This window comes from Lathamus discolor, chromosome 3, assembly GCF_037157495.1.
Source record: "Lathamus discolor isolate bLatDis1 chromosome 3, bLatDis1.hap1, whole genome shotgun sequence".
In the NCBI taxonomy this organism is placed as follows: Eukaryota; Metazoa; Chordata; class Aves; order Psittaciformes; family Psittacidae; genus Lathamus; species Lathamus discolor.
The window spans coordinates 92,929,666-92,946,131 of record NC_088886.1 but is presented as its reverse complement, the minus strand read 5'-3'; the positions used below and the strand labels follow the sequence as shown (position 1 = coordinate 92,946,131).

At 43.9% G+C, this 16,466-nt stretch overlaps 2 protein-coding genes across 10 annotated transcripts; both read right to left on the bottom strand.

Moving 5' to 3' along the window:
- Positions 1-753: 753 nt before the first annotated feature.
- CHCHD1 (coiled-coil-helix-coiled-coil-helix domain containing 1) lies at positions 754-4,577 on the bottom strand. The gene is made up of 3 exons (XM_065670618.1): positions 4,286-4,577; positions 3,624-3,742; positions 754-1,532 (listed from the first exon to the last, which is right to left on the bottom strand). The coding sequence occupies exons 1-3, from the start codon at positions 4,560-4,562 to the stop codon at positions 1,422-1,424; spliced, it is 507 nt and encodes a 168-aa protein (XP_065526690.1). The 5' UTR covers positions 4,563-4,577; the 3' UTR covers positions 754-1,421.
- A 1,893-nt stretch (positions 4,578-6,470) lies between these two features.
- Positions 6,471-16,055, bottom strand: FUT11 (fucosyltransferase 11). 9 transcript variants are annotated; one of them, XR_010610737.1, is made up of 5 exons: positions 15,271-16,055; positions 13,346-13,971; positions 7,898-10,826; positions 7,684-7,722; positions 6,471-6,977 (listed from the first exon to the last, which is right to left on the bottom strand). XR_010610737.1 is itself a non-coding variant. In XM_065670617.1 (3 exons), the coding sequence occupies exons 1-3, from the start codon at positions 15,994-15,996 to the stop codon at positions 10,679-10,681; spliced, it is 1,500 nt and encodes a 499-aa protein (XP_065526689.1). In that variant the 5' UTR covers positions 15,997-16,055; the 3' UTR covers positions 6,471-10,678. The 9 variants fall into 9 exon arrangements, 1 of the variants encoding a protein (XP_065526689.1); XR_010610740.1 differs by having other exon boundaries at positions 8,755-10,826; XR_010610734.1 differs by having other exon boundaries at positions 7,684-10,826.
- Between the last annotated feature and the right edge of the window lie 411 nt (positions 16,056-16,466).

Here is a 16,466-nt window from a genome sequence, read left to right as displayed (position 1 = left end):
AAAACCATCATCAAGAGAAGTAAATTTAGAAATCGATTTCTCACTCTCCCAGCTTAGCTTGTCTTCTTCAGAAACAAAGAATCAGCAAAGTAGATCTTTTCAGAGAGCGTCTTTTGGACTGAAAATGCAAAATGTCATAGAACCAAAGTGTCATCCCAAACACAGATGTGGACATCATGTTCTTACTCACCCCAAGTCCTCTGAAAGACCTTATTCTGTTGTTGACATAATAGCAACAATAGACTAAGGTACCCTGTGGGATAACCCACTAATGAGCCATTGTAAGTAACAAATACACGAAAACTGCTTCAATAACCGTAAAGCATACTCTTGCCCAGTATTTATGTTATGAAGAAGTATTGGCCTGGGCCTCCAGAGAAGTCAGATCCATCTCCACACAAACTACAGTCACATGTTGGTGATCACAGAGTCTATGTGTGCCAGACTTCCCTCTTTGCTTTTAATTTATACCCCAGAGAACTAGTGATATAAATGGTTATGTCATTAGTTCTCTGAGGTACTGCATTTTCTTACCAATTAGGTACTGGTCCTAAAACAACAGGGACCTGCCTGCTGTTTTGTGGTACTCTAGTGAACAAAGAAACAACCACCACCCCCACCCCCAAAACACTGAAAACTAGTGATTACATTGTTTCAGTATCAGTCTGTGCATTAATTGTCCCTCCCCCTTTTAGTTTTTTTCACCCAAACAATGCACATTTTGTTCTAGATTACGAATCGCCCAGGCCAAAAGACAGTTTTGCATTCTTTTATTATGGTACAGATGTAATTGATCTGACATGGCACCATACCTGTCCCACCTGCACATCAGAGGGCCTAAATCACAAGCCCCTATGTTAAAAAAGTTACATATAATCCTTACCAATATATTGTGTATTAACAAGGTATTTTGCTGGGGAGTTCTTCCTCATTCTACAGCCTTCTTGTACAGCAGCAGGAATTAAAAACATCTCAAGAGGAACCAAATTGTGTATACATACACGTAGGAGTACGAGTCGTGAGATTACTATCAATTTCAAGTCGGCTCAATGTCTTGGCCTGAGCACTTTTTGATAGCAGTTCAGAAGTTAGGCAGGAAGCTTGTGCATGAGAAAAAGTCACCCCCTAACTGTTAGAAAAGGCATTTGCATTTATTCCTAGGAGATTTAATTTCACAGTGAGGACCTGATTCCACACTTGGCTAGTTTAACAACATCCTGCAGAAATCCTAAGACAGCAAGACCCAAGAACCTCATGAACAAAGTCAGCTGATGGTCAGGACGTGTGTTTTTTACTCTGAAGACAAAAGCGAGGTCAAGAACCATACCTCAGTGCTGAAAGATACTGCCTGACATCCAGTCTACTTTTCACCAAAGTCTCCAATTGTAATTGCTTGTCTGCAGTTCCTTTAGTAAAGCACATTATACATAACGTGTGATCTGAGGAAACCTCCTCAGGAGCTTGTTTACTTTGCTTGAAGGCATGTTTCCCTGGGTTGACAAGGTGTCCTCGTTTAGATTCTTGCGCTCCTTCTGAAAGAGAGAAAGAAAGCTCAAAATATTACTTCTTTTTATTTGCAGACTTGACGCTCACCCTCAAAGACTAATACTGATCGTACTGGGACGTTTCATTCAGAGGAATGCTATTTCTTCAAGAAACATTCAGAACAAGACTTGACTCAATAATCATGAGGCTTTCAAAAGCCTGATGACTTTTCAGTGATGTAATTAATGACTGACATCTTGTAAGGATGATATTTGCCCAGAGAAGTTGTGGCTGCCCCATCCTTGGCAATGTCCACGGCCAGGTTGGATGGAGCTTTGAGCAACCTGGTCTAGTGGAAGACGTACCTGTCTGTGGCAGGGGGGTTAGAACTATATGTTCTTTAAGGTCCCTTCCAACCCAAACCATTCTGTGATTCTGAGATATTCCTCTGTATTCTTATTCTGATACTATAAACTCAGTAACAATTCAGATTTTTTTTTTCCACTTTCTGTTAATCAATTTGATTCTATCTACCAAATAAACTGCAGACAGCTTTTCCTTTATGCTGTCAAACAGCAACAGTAAAGAGCTATTAAATGATGGTAGTTACCGAAAAAAAAAAGTAAACTGAAACCTGAAACCACTTTAAGGACAAATTCAGTACATATACTTACCTTTAGTCTGCTTTTGAAACTGACCTGATACCATAAGTTTATCATATAGCTGGAAATCTCTAACTTCCAAACAATGTGAAATCTATTTTTCAAGAAAATATCTAGCCTTCATAGTCAGAAACAGCCTAAAAGACCTCTTCATTTTCAGAGAATCAAGAATAGCTGTAACTACGTCATGCACCCTGAAAATACCATTTCTCATCAGGATTACTGAAACCACTGGTTATTTCTCTACCACCTTGTCCCCAACCTCCCTCTCCTCACTATTTAAGTATTTATGACAGACTGGAGTCTGGGAATCCTAACTTACCTAACGCACTTTCTCCCACTGTCCAGATAATGCAGGTACTGGACTGGTACCCAAGTCAGCTATTCTTTGTTTTATGAATCTGAGCAGTTGCGAAAGCTTACCCACACTATACATCTCCCAAATTACAGTATAATCCACATCTCTCACCATACAAATCACTGTTCTACTTAACAGCTCCAAGTTGCATTCTCCCTCATTCAGAACTATCATGTAATATGGAGAAGAGCAGTGACTGCTATTGTTTCCTTAATGCTGAATCATAGAATCATAAAATAGTTAAGGTTGGAAAGAATCTTAAGACCATCAAGTTCCAACCCTCTGCCATGGGCAGGGACACCTCACACTAAACCATGTCACCCAAGGCTCTGTCCAACCTGGCCTTGAACACTGTCAGGGATGGAGCATTCACAACTTCCTTGGGCAACCCATTCCAGTGCCTCACCACCCTCACAGTAAAGAACTTCTTCCTCACATCCAATCTAAACTTCCCTTGTTTAAGTTTTAACCCGTTATCCCTTGTCCTATCACTACAGCCCCTAATGAAGAGGCCCTCCCCAGCATCCCTATAGCCCCCCTTCAGGTACTAGAAGGCTGCTATGAGGTCTCCACGCAGCCTTCTCTTCTCCAAGCTGAACAGCCCCAACTTTCTCAGCCTATCTTCATACGGGAGGTGCTCCAGTCCCCTGATCATCCTCATGGTGCTCCTCTGGACTTGTTCCAACAGTTCCATGTCCTTTTTATGTTAAGGACACCAGAACTGCACACAATACTCCAGGTGAGGTCTCTTTAGAGATTAAAAGCCACAAGAAATCAAAATGGGTTAGGGTCAACTAACAGCAACTAAGCTCAACTTCAAGAATTTGACAACACAAAAAGGACTGGATATGACTATTGTTTCACCCTCAGTTATAATATACCAAAAATCTAGTCCTTTCCTAAGGTCCTTATATTTTGATTCAAATTTAATTTATCTTCCGCATTCAAAAAAGGAAGGGCTGCATGTTTGAGCTGCATCGTTCTGTATCTCTCCTACAGCTCAAATTGGTCATAACACCAATCAAATTCTTTGGAGAACATTATTACTGTTGGCATGATTGGGGGCTTCCTCCTACCGTACTAATAGCATTTAAGAACACAAAAGAGGCCTTAATTACTTCTGCCTTTGCCACGCAGTCGTAGAACATCCGGATCTCCTCGGCACAGGCTGCATCATTGAAGTCATTCTGTTTCCAGCAGGCCATCATTACTGACATCTCCGTAATGCATGTCGCTTCTAGAAGTGAAACACACAACCCAAAATCTCAGGTCTTTGGGATTCCATGCTAAAAGCCTCCACAAGGCATAAATCTCCAGAGAGAAGTTTAAGACAGCACAGAGGCAGGTGAGGAAAAACAACACTAAAGCAAAGATGTGTCGTGTAAAGCTGTTGTGATCACAAGCATCAGTAGTAGCATTGCAGTCATCTAACACCTGATCGAATTCTTAAAGGAAACGCTATGTTGAGATGTAACAAAGTATTTTACATGTGTGAGTCACATAAAGGGCACCACAAGGTGCAAACGCGGGGCTGCTGTGTGAGAAAGCAATCTTTAATGCCATGGCACAAATCAGACCTTCCCCTCTGCTCTCTACAGAGCACAAAACACTTAGTTCGACCCAGCCCCGACACCACGGTGGTCCTCCCCAGGGTAAAGCCACGGGAGAGCGGCGGGACAGCTCCCGGGGACACCGCCGGCAGCTCTACCCCACAGGAGCTGGAGGCCCGGCCGCTTCTCTCCGGAAGGGGTCATTTAGCAGCCCGGCGCCGGGAACTCACCTCCCGCCTTCTCCTTGCGGTTGGCCACCTTGTTAGCCAGCACCAGCGGCCGGGTCGGGCGGAGCACAGGCGGCCGCTTCTTCTGCCGCCACTGCCCGGAGACCCAGCGGGTGACCCAGGCCGGGTACACCGGGGCCGCCATGCTCCCTGCGCCGGGCCCAGCGCGACCGGCCACCCGGCGCATGCGCGAGCCGGCGCACTCCCCGCCTTGCGGGGCGGACGTCCCCGGCGCAGCGGTCCGGTTGTGGTGCGATCCCGTCCTTCCTCCCCATCCCATGCGTAATTAGAATGCACGTATTCTAATTAGCTCCTGAGAAAACTATGAATATGCATGACTATGCTAAATATACAGCCGCTGTCGGCATGTAACGGGAGCGCTCACCTTTGCGCCCAGCGCTGCAACAAAAAATGCTGCTTTCTAAAACTCCAAACCGAGTCTTGAGCCAGTTTCTCCGAGTGACTTTCACGGGTACACCCCCAAACTGTTTCTGCATCAAACCCAGCCAAATGAGGGAGCATGCGTGCCTCTCAAACACAGCAAAATAACTTACGATTGCTGCAAGTAATTCAAATGCAACCTAAGGAATTCTTCTGCGACTCTGACAACTTTTTTTGGTGCTTGAAACTCAGCATCACTTCACCCTCAGCTGTTCATCTCCATTACATACTAACAGCTGGATCTCCCCTGCATTATTTCTGCTATCTAACAACGAGAGACTGAAACTGCTGCTTCTGAAATGGTAGTGGTGTTCTCACAGCCTCGTTCTCAGTACTGGAGAATACCCTCATTCCTGGAAGTTTCTTTCCATCTGTAGGATTTAAATCTCTGGAAGTCCTAAACTCTCCTGGCTGGCTCTGGAGCTGATATACCCCAGTTTAAGGAGGTAGATAATATAGAAGGCATGGTAACATTTCAAGGGCTGGAGCATAGATTACTGCACAGGATGAAGGACAAGGCAAGATGTAGGTAACTGAGGAAGCAGACGTTGGACACTGGGGACCTAAAATACTCTGACACTTGTCACATAGCAGTCACTGAACAACCCATCTTACCACCATACTGGGGCTCCTTCAGGTACCAACAGTTTGCCCTGGGCACTGGAGGGCATGCAAAGTATCGGTTTTCTTCCACAGGAACAGTTACAAGTTTGTCATCTAACCATGTACAGCTGGCCAAAACAAAGATGCGGGGAACAATTTTTTCTGCACAGGACATTACTTTGGATGAAAATATATTCAACTTACTAGATAGAGACATAAACCCCAAGGCACTCCCCTTGCCTCTGCCTAGTCAAGGAAGGTAACAATACATTGGAAGTTCTGTTACATTGAGCTAAACGTCATCAGAATCATTATCAGTATCGTTACTAGAACTTACTGCATCTGCAGACAATATATGCCGGTATGTCTGATTCTAGAATTATTTTTGTGTTATTTTTAAAATGGTATTCTCTTAAAGTCCAAGAACAATAGCTAGGAAAGGTGGAAATACTGGGACGTAAAAGAGACTGAAATGCGCTCCCAGCAAATCAACCTTCCCTTTTCCAAATTATATTAGCTAATGGCAGCAACACCTTCAGGCGCATTCACTTTCAAAAGCTGATCTCTCTTTTAAGTAATTCCAGGAAAGGAGGGGGAAGAGGAGTGGCAGCTGAGAAAGGCAAGCAACGCAAGGAGAATTGTAGTAACTTCCTGTCCATTACTGCTGTCTGCATTAGAAATTCTTTTCTTGGCATTGAGCCTGGGATTGGAGCACCAGCCTAAGATATTCCCAAGCAGACAGAATAAGGTACGTGGTGGTGTCTGCATACACCATGCAGAATGCAGAACTACAGAAGAGGTGTGTTACTGTATATCCAGGCCTCTCCAATAACCTATATTTTATATAGCTGATAGCACAGAGACACTAAGGGATGAGACGGAAGTGTCGACTTTATAGGTAAAGTCAGGAACCCAGTTCCCTCAGCACACAAAGCAGTGAACCCCACAGATGTTTCATTGTGAGTCCTGAATGTACAACTACAGAAAACATGTAAAATTCTAACTGCATTTAGAACTTCTTTACTTGCATCAGCATACTTAAAGCTGAATTATAGCCTGTGTTTCAGCTAGTCAAAACCAAAATGAACCACAGAGATAAACTATTAGTATCAGATTTCAAAAGAACCTGTATTACAACTGGTATAAGGGCCAATTATGATGTTATGACACAATTAAATACAATGCTAACAATGCTGTAATAAAATACACAGTAAAAATGAGACTGTTGTCTGAAATACCTCTTTAAGAGATTTCAGACTTACTCTTGTCTGTTGAGCTATTGTGTTCGAACAGTATTAGCACTTCATGCACTTATTAGCACAAAGGCATTCATTTATATTCATAGCACAGTGACAGCTGCAATTGCTCTTCTGATGTCACCCCCAAGCCCCAGTGCCAGCCTACCTTATCCTAAGCTATTTCAATCAGAACAGCCACCCTGCATTATTCTGTCCACCTGACTAGGTCTGAGCTGCCATCCCTAATCTCTAGCTCCCAGATCTACTCAAATCCAGCCCAATTCCACTGCAAATTACCTGAAGCCTCCTTATTTGCTCAGAGATGCCACAAAGTATCACGATCTGCTCTGATCCATTCCAAGATCCCCAGAATCATCTGTAGCTGAGACACTTCAGCATTAGATGGGGCTTTTCTGCAAGAAAGAATGTACGTAACAGCATACAAATTAAGTTGCCAGTCATGTCAGAGCTCTGGAACAAATCCTTCATCTCCGTTCTTCTCCACCCTCCCTAGTTCCCCTGCAGGGTCATCTATCTCTCAGTGCCAGCTCCAAGATACTGAATCATGAGATTGTTAAAGCCTGACATAGGCTTTGGCTCAGCTGGTCATATCACTAAAAGGATTTTGTCTCTGATTAATTTCTGCCTGTCAGTAGAGGTCTCTGGGCAGAATGAAGGAACCTGCCACCCTGTATGTTTCCCATTAATACAGCTTCTCAGAAAGCACCTGGAGATCCATCAACAATCTTAATTATATCCAACCAAATTGATGACAATAAATCTTTAAGGGAGTGGCTCTCTTGGGACAATGGCTGGAGTACACATGAAAGGATGGTAAGGGAGACAGATGGCTGCTTGTCTAGCATGGCAAAGCCTGTCTAAAGAGTGATGTGCCTGGTTGGCTGTGCTTCAATTCAATTTATCCTGTTCCCGGTCCTTTAGGAGTTACTTGCTCTTCCACACCAGTTAAAACTACCCTTTGCCAAGGTGCAAGATGGGCATTTCTGCTGTGATTTTCCAGCTGCTGTACTTTTCAGGCCATTTCCAGGGAAAGAATCTCATTCTCCTTTTCCCTCTAAACATACACATCCACTGTTGGTTGGCTTTCATTCTACTTACCATCACAGAGTACCCAGAGATCCTTCAGTCTGAAAATTACTACAGTGACAGAAATAAGAAAAGGCAATTATTTTTCAGTTCGAGAAATTATCAATGTTAGGTATCAAATCAATATTCTTCAGTGAGGTTACGTGCTTCCTAGAAATTGCAGTCCTTGCTAAAGGACAGAAACCACAGAGTACTAATTCAGTATATAAAATACCCAGCATCTTACTGAAAATTAGGCAGCTCCTGGTATCACAGTTTCGTCAGGAGAATGAGAACTTCAGCTTGTCCAATGTAATGAACTGGATTGCTAGATTTTCAACCTTCTGTCAGCCCGTTGTTTCTCCTCACTTCTCAGAAGGCATAAACTTAGCTGGTCGAGGCAATTCTGAGACACAGTATCAGTAGAATCTACTAGTGTTTCGTATGAGCAGTAGTAAGGAGATACCTATTTTTAGAACATTAATGCTAGTGAATAAAGCTATCCTGACAGCTTTGAAAGCCTCCCTCACACAGTAAACAGGCAAAATGAAAGACAAGCAGTGAAGTGACTCACCCCAGTTAGCCTACCTAGAAGGTTTATAGAGATGATCTCGTTATCATCTGCAGTATTTGGTGTCTTTGCTAAAATTCATAATTAGTCTCAGTTGTGTGTTTTTATGAGTATGGGCACCTGCACTGTAAGAATTTAATTAAGGAGGATATTGTATACACTGTTCATTCTGAGTATCGTGTAATCTGGAAGGTAGTCCCAACATGAGTGACAATATTCAGCCACCACCTAGCTGGTTTGGATTTCAAGCAGTGAAGTGAGAAATCGAGTTAGCAGTCTAGAGCAGAAATCATTAGCCTTTTTCCAAAATATTAATAGTTGCTGCAGTGACCTTTCTCCTTGCCTGCATTCACATATTCACTTGGATTAGCAGAAAGACAACTAAAAGACAACTAAGATCATAAATTGAATCAAGAGAATCTGAAGTAACTGGAGGCATTAATTCAAGCAATTTATTTAAATATAATTAAACTGCTTGGTAGAGGTGGACATTCAGTACTAAAGTAGCTTTAATTTGTTTTATCTTAACTTACTTCTCAAGCACATTGTGGCCACTTCCATCCTGAATACACATATCTGAAATCTTAACCAGATTTGAGTAATCCACTTTAACAATTAATTCAGATACATTCCTTTCAGTATTCATGTCTCCTGGGTAAATGGAATAAAGAAAAAAGGAATTTAAACTGATGAATGCATTTTAGCCAAAGAACAATTTGTTATTATTATTACAGAAGAGAGATTAAAAAAGCATTTTTCTCCTAATGAAACACTGGATGAGATTGTATAGTGTATGCATTTTCTACATTTACAAGAATACAGTGACAGCTATGGGTCTGAAGTCTTTGCTGTCAAGATGCTCTGATTGTAACATGACGGTATTGTATTACCTGAAAGACAAACACCGAGATGCATATTATTACCTATATGGATATAACACCTAAAATATTGTATCTACAACATTATCACTGGGAATTTGAGGGATGAAAAAAAAAAAAAGAGATTAAGTGATCTATCCGCAGCTAAGCAATAGTGACTTAATCAGGGACAGAACGCAGATTTGCTCCTGTTCCTAACTTTCACTAACAAGCTTCAGACTTCCCATAGCCATGTGTGAGCTGCCCTACAAAATGAAACTACTCCACAGGCTCTAGGTTTGCCTTACCAACATTCTGTCTTAGGCATGGATAAACTCTGACTACTTAGTCAGTAGTTACTTCTGAAGAGGGAGGAGAAATGGAGAAACAAAATACAATTACACCATTAGGGACATGACTGCAGTGTGGCCAAATTTGACTGTGCTTTTTAAACCCATGACACTGTGAATTGGTCTCCGATTAGTCCTCCAATTCAAAGATCAATTGTTTCAGAAGGGTACCTAACATGGCAGGGAACAGCAGACTTATATCTCTAAGAGATACAGACTACGCAACAAGGAAAATGTATTCACATATCACTTACTCTAAGGAACGCTAGTCAAGAGACCAGGATCATAGTGTGTTAAGATTTGGTAAAGATACAAAAACATCTCAGTGCACCTGATTCTGGTCATCCATTTCAGCACAGAAAGACCACAAGCTCTGAATCCAAACTGCAGAGACCACTGGAAAGGCACCATTATTGAAATGTATTTGTCTTTGCACAAAGCTGCAGACACTCAAAAAGGACAGATCAAAGGCCTCTGGATTGCTAGCATTAAGGAGATGATAAATAAGAAATCACAATACCAGGTAATACACGTCCTTGGGTGAAATACGTTGTTGAATGTTGTAAATTAAATAATTTAATCTCTCACCCCACTGTATGTGTCATGTGGTAAGTTTGTAAGAGAAAAATTAGGCAGAGAGTAAGTGACCTGCCCATAGGTATTCAGTTACCCTAAAAAGCAGGAGTATTTGAGAAACGCTTACTTGGAAAAAAGAGACTTTATTGCTGCAATTTCATAAGGCACAACTGCTCTCCACAGACATTTGTCTTTCGTAAGTCCTTCACTGAAAAAGCTATTTTTAATAGCGCTAAAAGTACACCTTAATGAAGATAAAAAGTGACTGATAAAATACTTATAAAAAATGCTTAATATTTTGGACATTAACAAAAAATCCCTGAAATAACTTTGGATGTTTTAGCAAGAGTTTGAAGAGGTGCTCCTCTGGAGTCATGTAAGCCACAAGGAAACGAGACAAATACAAAAGGAGAGTAAATTCCTCTTTTGCCCCACATGTTGACACCTGCAATTCAGGAGTGGCTTCACGCCACAGAGCTGAAATTCAAATCAAAGCTGTTGCTAAGATCTCCACTGCTGAAATCCAATCACAACAGAAACTTACTTCATGCACCAGAAAAAATAGTCTCTGGGAAAGTTTTCCTTCTATTCCAAGGCAAACATTTGGAGCGAGGTAAGAATTTACAGTCTCAACTTCCACTGCAATTTTCAAATCAATCTCTTACAAAGATGGGTCAGTGCTGCCTCGTCCTCTTGAGAAAAATCTCATGCATATAGTCCCAAAATCTTCCCTGATGCGTCTCATTGCGATGAATCATAGCAGTGAGGGCCTCACCCTGATCAAGGCTTTGCCAATAATCCTGCAGCCACATCTCTTTCCAACTGAAACAAAAAAAAGAGACACAACTGTAAACCTCTAAAATCCCTCAGATTACTCTGCAGCTGAAACAGCACTGAAGCCATTGTTTTTCTTTCACCTAAGAGGAAAACAAGCCCAGAAATGCTCATAACGAAGTATGTTGTTACTGTGCCATTGTGCTGGAAGTTAATTTAAAGAAACTCACTGTGAAAATTCTCTACAGAATATGCAAGTTCACTATTAGCTTTACAACATTCTAGAAATATCAGCATGTGACTACAGAGTTAACCAAAGACACTCAATCATTAATCATGGAGAATTAAACCTTCTATTAACATAAAATCGAGCACAGAGTCCTTACATGATTTTGAGAGTCACCTTCCATGGCTAGTACGCATATAACAACCTAAGAATCAAGTTTTTCTTTTCTTCTCTTCCTTCCCCCATGATAAACCATTTAACAATTAGGGAGTGGCAGCTACTGAGAGCTATTCATTGCAAACTCTGGTTATACATGGTAGAAACAAAAAATCATTATATCCTTCAACCCTAACTCTGCATCTCCAAACTAGATGGTCGAGTATATCTTTTGCAGTGCAGACATTCTCAAACTTTTCATAGGACAGACTGCATCACTGCACCTTTCAACAATTCCCATTCGTGATCATGTGGACTACTTCTCTCATTTGTGTTATATCAAGGTATCTTCTAAAGTAGACAGCAGGCAATGTGAAAGCTTTCTTGGTACAATTTTTCCAGACTCACATCTACGAACAGGGGAAAAGTAACATAGTGTGGTTCAGTGAGACATGGAAACTTCCGTGTGATGCAATGGTGGCTTGGATTAGGGAGTAACTGTTCAAAACTCCTTGTTGATAACCAATGCACAGAGTGATGGGAGTACCTGAGCTTGTAAGTAAGTGGCATAGGCACCCATGCCGTGCCTTCAAGAGTACTTCTCTACTGCCATCTGCTGCTTCAGCAAAAGGCCAGCTATGAAAAGGCAGAGAATGCTTACAGAGCTGGACACTGCATAATGTTAGGAGCTAAAACCACATTTCGTAATGAAGACTGAGAAAAAGTTTCAGTTGGCCATTTATGAAAGCATTCAAACGTAGGACAAAGGAGGTCCCCACACTTACAAAATTCTTCATGTTTTTTTGTGGATGGATAACATAATAAAAACATTCTTAGTTCTGGGTTAGCATACTTGAAATGATGGATTCATTTTCAACACACTGTTCCTTCTAACACTAACACTCCTGAGCATTCAATTCCTTAGTCCAGGAAATTATTAACGGGGCTGTAGACTGATATAAACTGAGATAGAGTATACTGACAAACTCCTTCTGGACAGTGTTTGAGATCTTACTAATATTTTCAAAAAGTCATCAATTTAGTACTACAGTGGGACTGACATCAGAACATTGAAATCTTTGGTGATAGCTATGAACATAGGCAAGATCTGCTGTGGCTGAGGGTTTATGTTTATAAGGGTTGTCCGATGGCTTTCAGAAAGTGAATTGTATGCACTTGAGTAAATTCCTAAAAAGACAGAAATTGTTGCAAGTAATGCAAAGAAAAATTACAAACCTGAGGGATCCAAACATGTTATACACTAGATTACACTACAAAAGGTGCACACATTGTTCATGAACTGCAAGCACCTTTCCTTCTAGAAACTGCAACTTCAAACAAACACTGTTAGTGGAAAAACTCAAGGTTTGGAAACCCAAGCACTGACTTTGTTTTGTTCCAAGATATGTATAAATACTAAGTATACCATGCAAACAAACCTCTATTCTGCCTGTCGAAAGTGGTTGCCTGAGGGTTAGTGTGGGTAGTTCCCTGCTGACAGACTTCTGTGCAGCTCACACTAGAGATGGCTAACACAGGGCTATGGGCCTGGGTGATTCCAGCAACACCAGCAATCCCCACGTGCAAATGGGCTAAGCAGCTACTTATTCTCTGTCCTGCACGATCCCTCTCCTAAATAAACGGGATGGTGTCCTTCAAACACAAGCCAGAATTTTGTCACGCAAACCAATAAAAAGTTTTGTAAAGTATTTTGGGTGAGCCTAACTTCTGCTCTGAAGTCAAGAGGAGTTAAACAAGCCTGCACTGAACAGTGCCACCCCATTCTTGATGCAGTACTTTGTAAAGAGGCACAGAGCTTCTTGCACCCAAGGGCTATCTAATGCTTTACCATCATTGTACCAAAAAACATCCTTCTTTCAAACAAAGAGGCTAATACAGACAAAGGATAAACACACTGCCCAAGGCCACAGAGCATTTTAACAGAGTATTATGGGTGCCTCATGCCCCTCATTCAGCCGCTAACAAATACCACCAGCTATGCCTCTTCTTCAGCCTCAGTGTTACACAAAATTAGCAGAACTACCATACTACCCACAAGATATAATATAAAGTGTCACTGGAGACGTATTAAGAGATCCTTTAAGTACAAAGCATTATTAACAGTTATGGCTACTATTTTTGAAGCTCCTTTTTTCCTTCAAAAGGCACAGTCTTGGTACATTACCTGTCTCCTCCAGAGAGGTCTTCAACGTTTCCAAACCCAGGGGTGGGCATAGGACAGCCCATATGCTTGAACTGAGCTATGCGAGGTCTGGGAGCTGGAATTTTCCCATGGGACTTTCTGTGTTCCTGCTCCTCTTTGACCCGGGTGTTCTCCCTGTCACAGATGAAACACTCGAAGCCATTCAGGTAATTGGGCAGAGTCATGTCATTCACCCCCCACTCCCGCCTCTCCAAGCTCTCTAGCAAGAACTGGTTTTTGATTCCATCATGGTTTTTATACTCTAGATACTTCAAATATTCCTCTCCATTCTTGTCCACGAAGTCAAGATACTTTGCCAGCTCTTGGGGGCTGTCAAAATCATCTATCAGAATAATGGACAGGTTGTTTGGCATCCAGTCCCGCACAGCTGGGGAGCCTCGGTATACTGGGACAGCCCCCAGATGCATTGGACGCCACAGCTTCTCTGTCATGTAGTCATCACATATAGCATTCTCCAAGGCCAGATGGAACTTGTACCTGGCGATAAAAGTCATAAACTCAGAATCTTCTGTTGTTGCTGTAGAAGTGTCTCTCAGTCGTTCACTGGGGAGCTCACGGTTATGCAGGCATTTCCCATAGGAGTCAACCTAAAATAACAACCGGCATCTTTACAAAGTGACTTGTTTGCCTGGAGCTTGTTGTCAGAGCTTGTATTTCTTGTACAATTCCTAACTTTGATGAGTTCCTAGCTTCTTTAGCTTAGCTTCGCTTTCACTCCAAGTTTTTTCCCTTGTGACCATTCCTTTAGTCCCAGTTCTAACAACTTTAGAGGAAACTGAGGGCTCAGTTTCAAAAGCAGCATAAACGATGCTACAGATTGAGGGGAAGGGGGAGTGTGCAGAAAGGAAGATGTTACCCAAAAACTTATTTATTAGTGGCTACATCAGGATCTCGGAGGTAAGGATGGGCATTCAGCACCCTCTGAGTTAATTTAGAAATGATCTACTTAACAGAGATGCAGCACTTTTCCAAACAGTTATTACACACAGCTCCTGCCAGTCTCAGCAGGCTGGCAAAAATGTTTCATTTGTCAGATGGAGGAAAATTGATGCAGGGAACTAAAAGGATACTGTCTAAAACTGAAAGACCATGCACTCGATCTAGAATCTGCCTCAAACTTTGACAATACAGTCATATTTTAAATTTTTTTTGTCTTTGCTTCACTGCTGAGTACATGATAAACTTGCCCAATGAATGAATCACGACCAATAGAAACAGCAGAAATGGCAAGGAAAAAGATATTTTAGATAAACAATAAAACCTGATTTTGTGTTTCTAATCTACTGTCCTTCAGAATTTTTAAGAAGAAAAAAGCATTAAGCTTTTTTTTTTTTTTGCTTGACAGTTTATGAAGCTACTCTGTTAGCTGTGCCAGAGCAATACAAACCACCATGGAAGCAACACGGTCCTACAACACTTCTCAAGCAGCAGATACTCAAAACATCTGTCTTTTCACTGAACACCTGTAATTTCAAATGGGAGCAAGGCTTGCAACCAACCAGCCTTCATATAGGCTAACTTAAAGGTCCTGAGATTTCAGTAACTCTTGGTAACACTTGGCCCACTAATCCATTCAGGCTTAGCCCAACCTGTGATTGATCCCAAGTCTGGCCAACTCCACAACTAACAGCTACCATCAGGCCTACCTACTGGCATGTGGTGTAGTCTAGATCACGCTTTGGGAAGGAATACAACTAGTTTTTCTGTCCAGCTTGTAGTCGGCATGCATCCCCGTTACGATTCGTGCCTTGGCTAAAAGCAAAGACAAACAAACCCCATTAAGAAGAGGAGGTGGAAGGAGGGAGGGAGGGAGGGAGGGGGGCAGCCAGGCGGACCCACCTCCTACAGCAACCCCACACCACAGCTTCCCCGCGCATCCCGCCTACCTGGATGTACTTCATGAGCTCCCGCACGTAGCGGTCCCGGTCCGAGGGGACGTCGCAGTGGGACTGCATGTACAGCACCGGGGCATAGCCCTTCCGCCGCCACGCGTCCTTCTCGGCCAGGGGCACGGCCGGGCTCCGCAGGTACCCCACGCCGGGTAGCCACTGCAGCGTGAGCGGGTAGTCCGACTCCCGGCGGAACGTGGCTGTGTAGTTGAAGAGCTGGATGCCAGGCGAGTGCGAGAGGACGTAGTTGTTCATGGGGGACTCCTCGTGGAAGAGCGCCCAGGTCTGGTGGGGCAGGCGGGGCAGCGGCGCCTCGTAGGCCCTGAAGTCTGTGCCGTAGAAGATGAGGGCCTTGGTGCGGCGGTGCCGGGCCACCCGCCGGCTGCGGGTGACGAGGCAGGAGCCCCGCGGGCAGTCGATGCGCTCCGTGTCGCCGGGGAAGTGCGGGAAGAGGCTCCCGCTCCACCACAGCAGGATGGGCAGCACCTTGTTGCTCCGCGTGTCGTTGTTGCCGGGGCCGCGGTAGGACGCGGCGGCCACGAAGGCCGCGCCCGGCGGGACAGCATTCTGCGCCCACCCCTCCGCCCCGCACGGCGCCGCCGGTACAGCCGCCTCCTCCTCCTCCGCCGCCGCCGGCTCCTCCATGGCGAGCGCGGCCCCCGCGCCCCAGGCCAACGCCAGCGTCACCCAGAAGCGAGCGCGACCCGGCCTGCCGCCACCCATGCCCACCGCCCCGGGCCGGCACCGCTCGCCCCGCTACAGGAAGCGGCCGCAAAGGCCCCGCCCCCGGGAGGTGCTCCGTCAGCGGCCGCAAGGGGCGCAAGAGCCTGGGTAGGACCGGGAAGGGGCCCCGGTCGGGTCGTCATGCCCTGCCCTCCGCGCAAGCTAGGAGCGGGTGGTGGGGCATGCGACAAGGCCCATAGGGCTGCCCGCGCTGCAGGACAGGGGTAGTCTGTCTTCAGCTGGCTCTAACGCACCTGCCGCACAACCTGGCTGCACCTACTGGGGGACACCTGGGCGATTTCACTGAGGCAGCGCCTGCCGAGAGCAAATCCACCCGCAACGGGGCGTCTTCAGTACAAAACCGGCCTTTCGATGGTGCAAGAAAAGTATGCCGAGAGAGGGAATGCCTTCAAGTGATATTTTTTACCTATCTACCACTAGGTTTAATGCACTCTTGAAGCTGCTCTTCT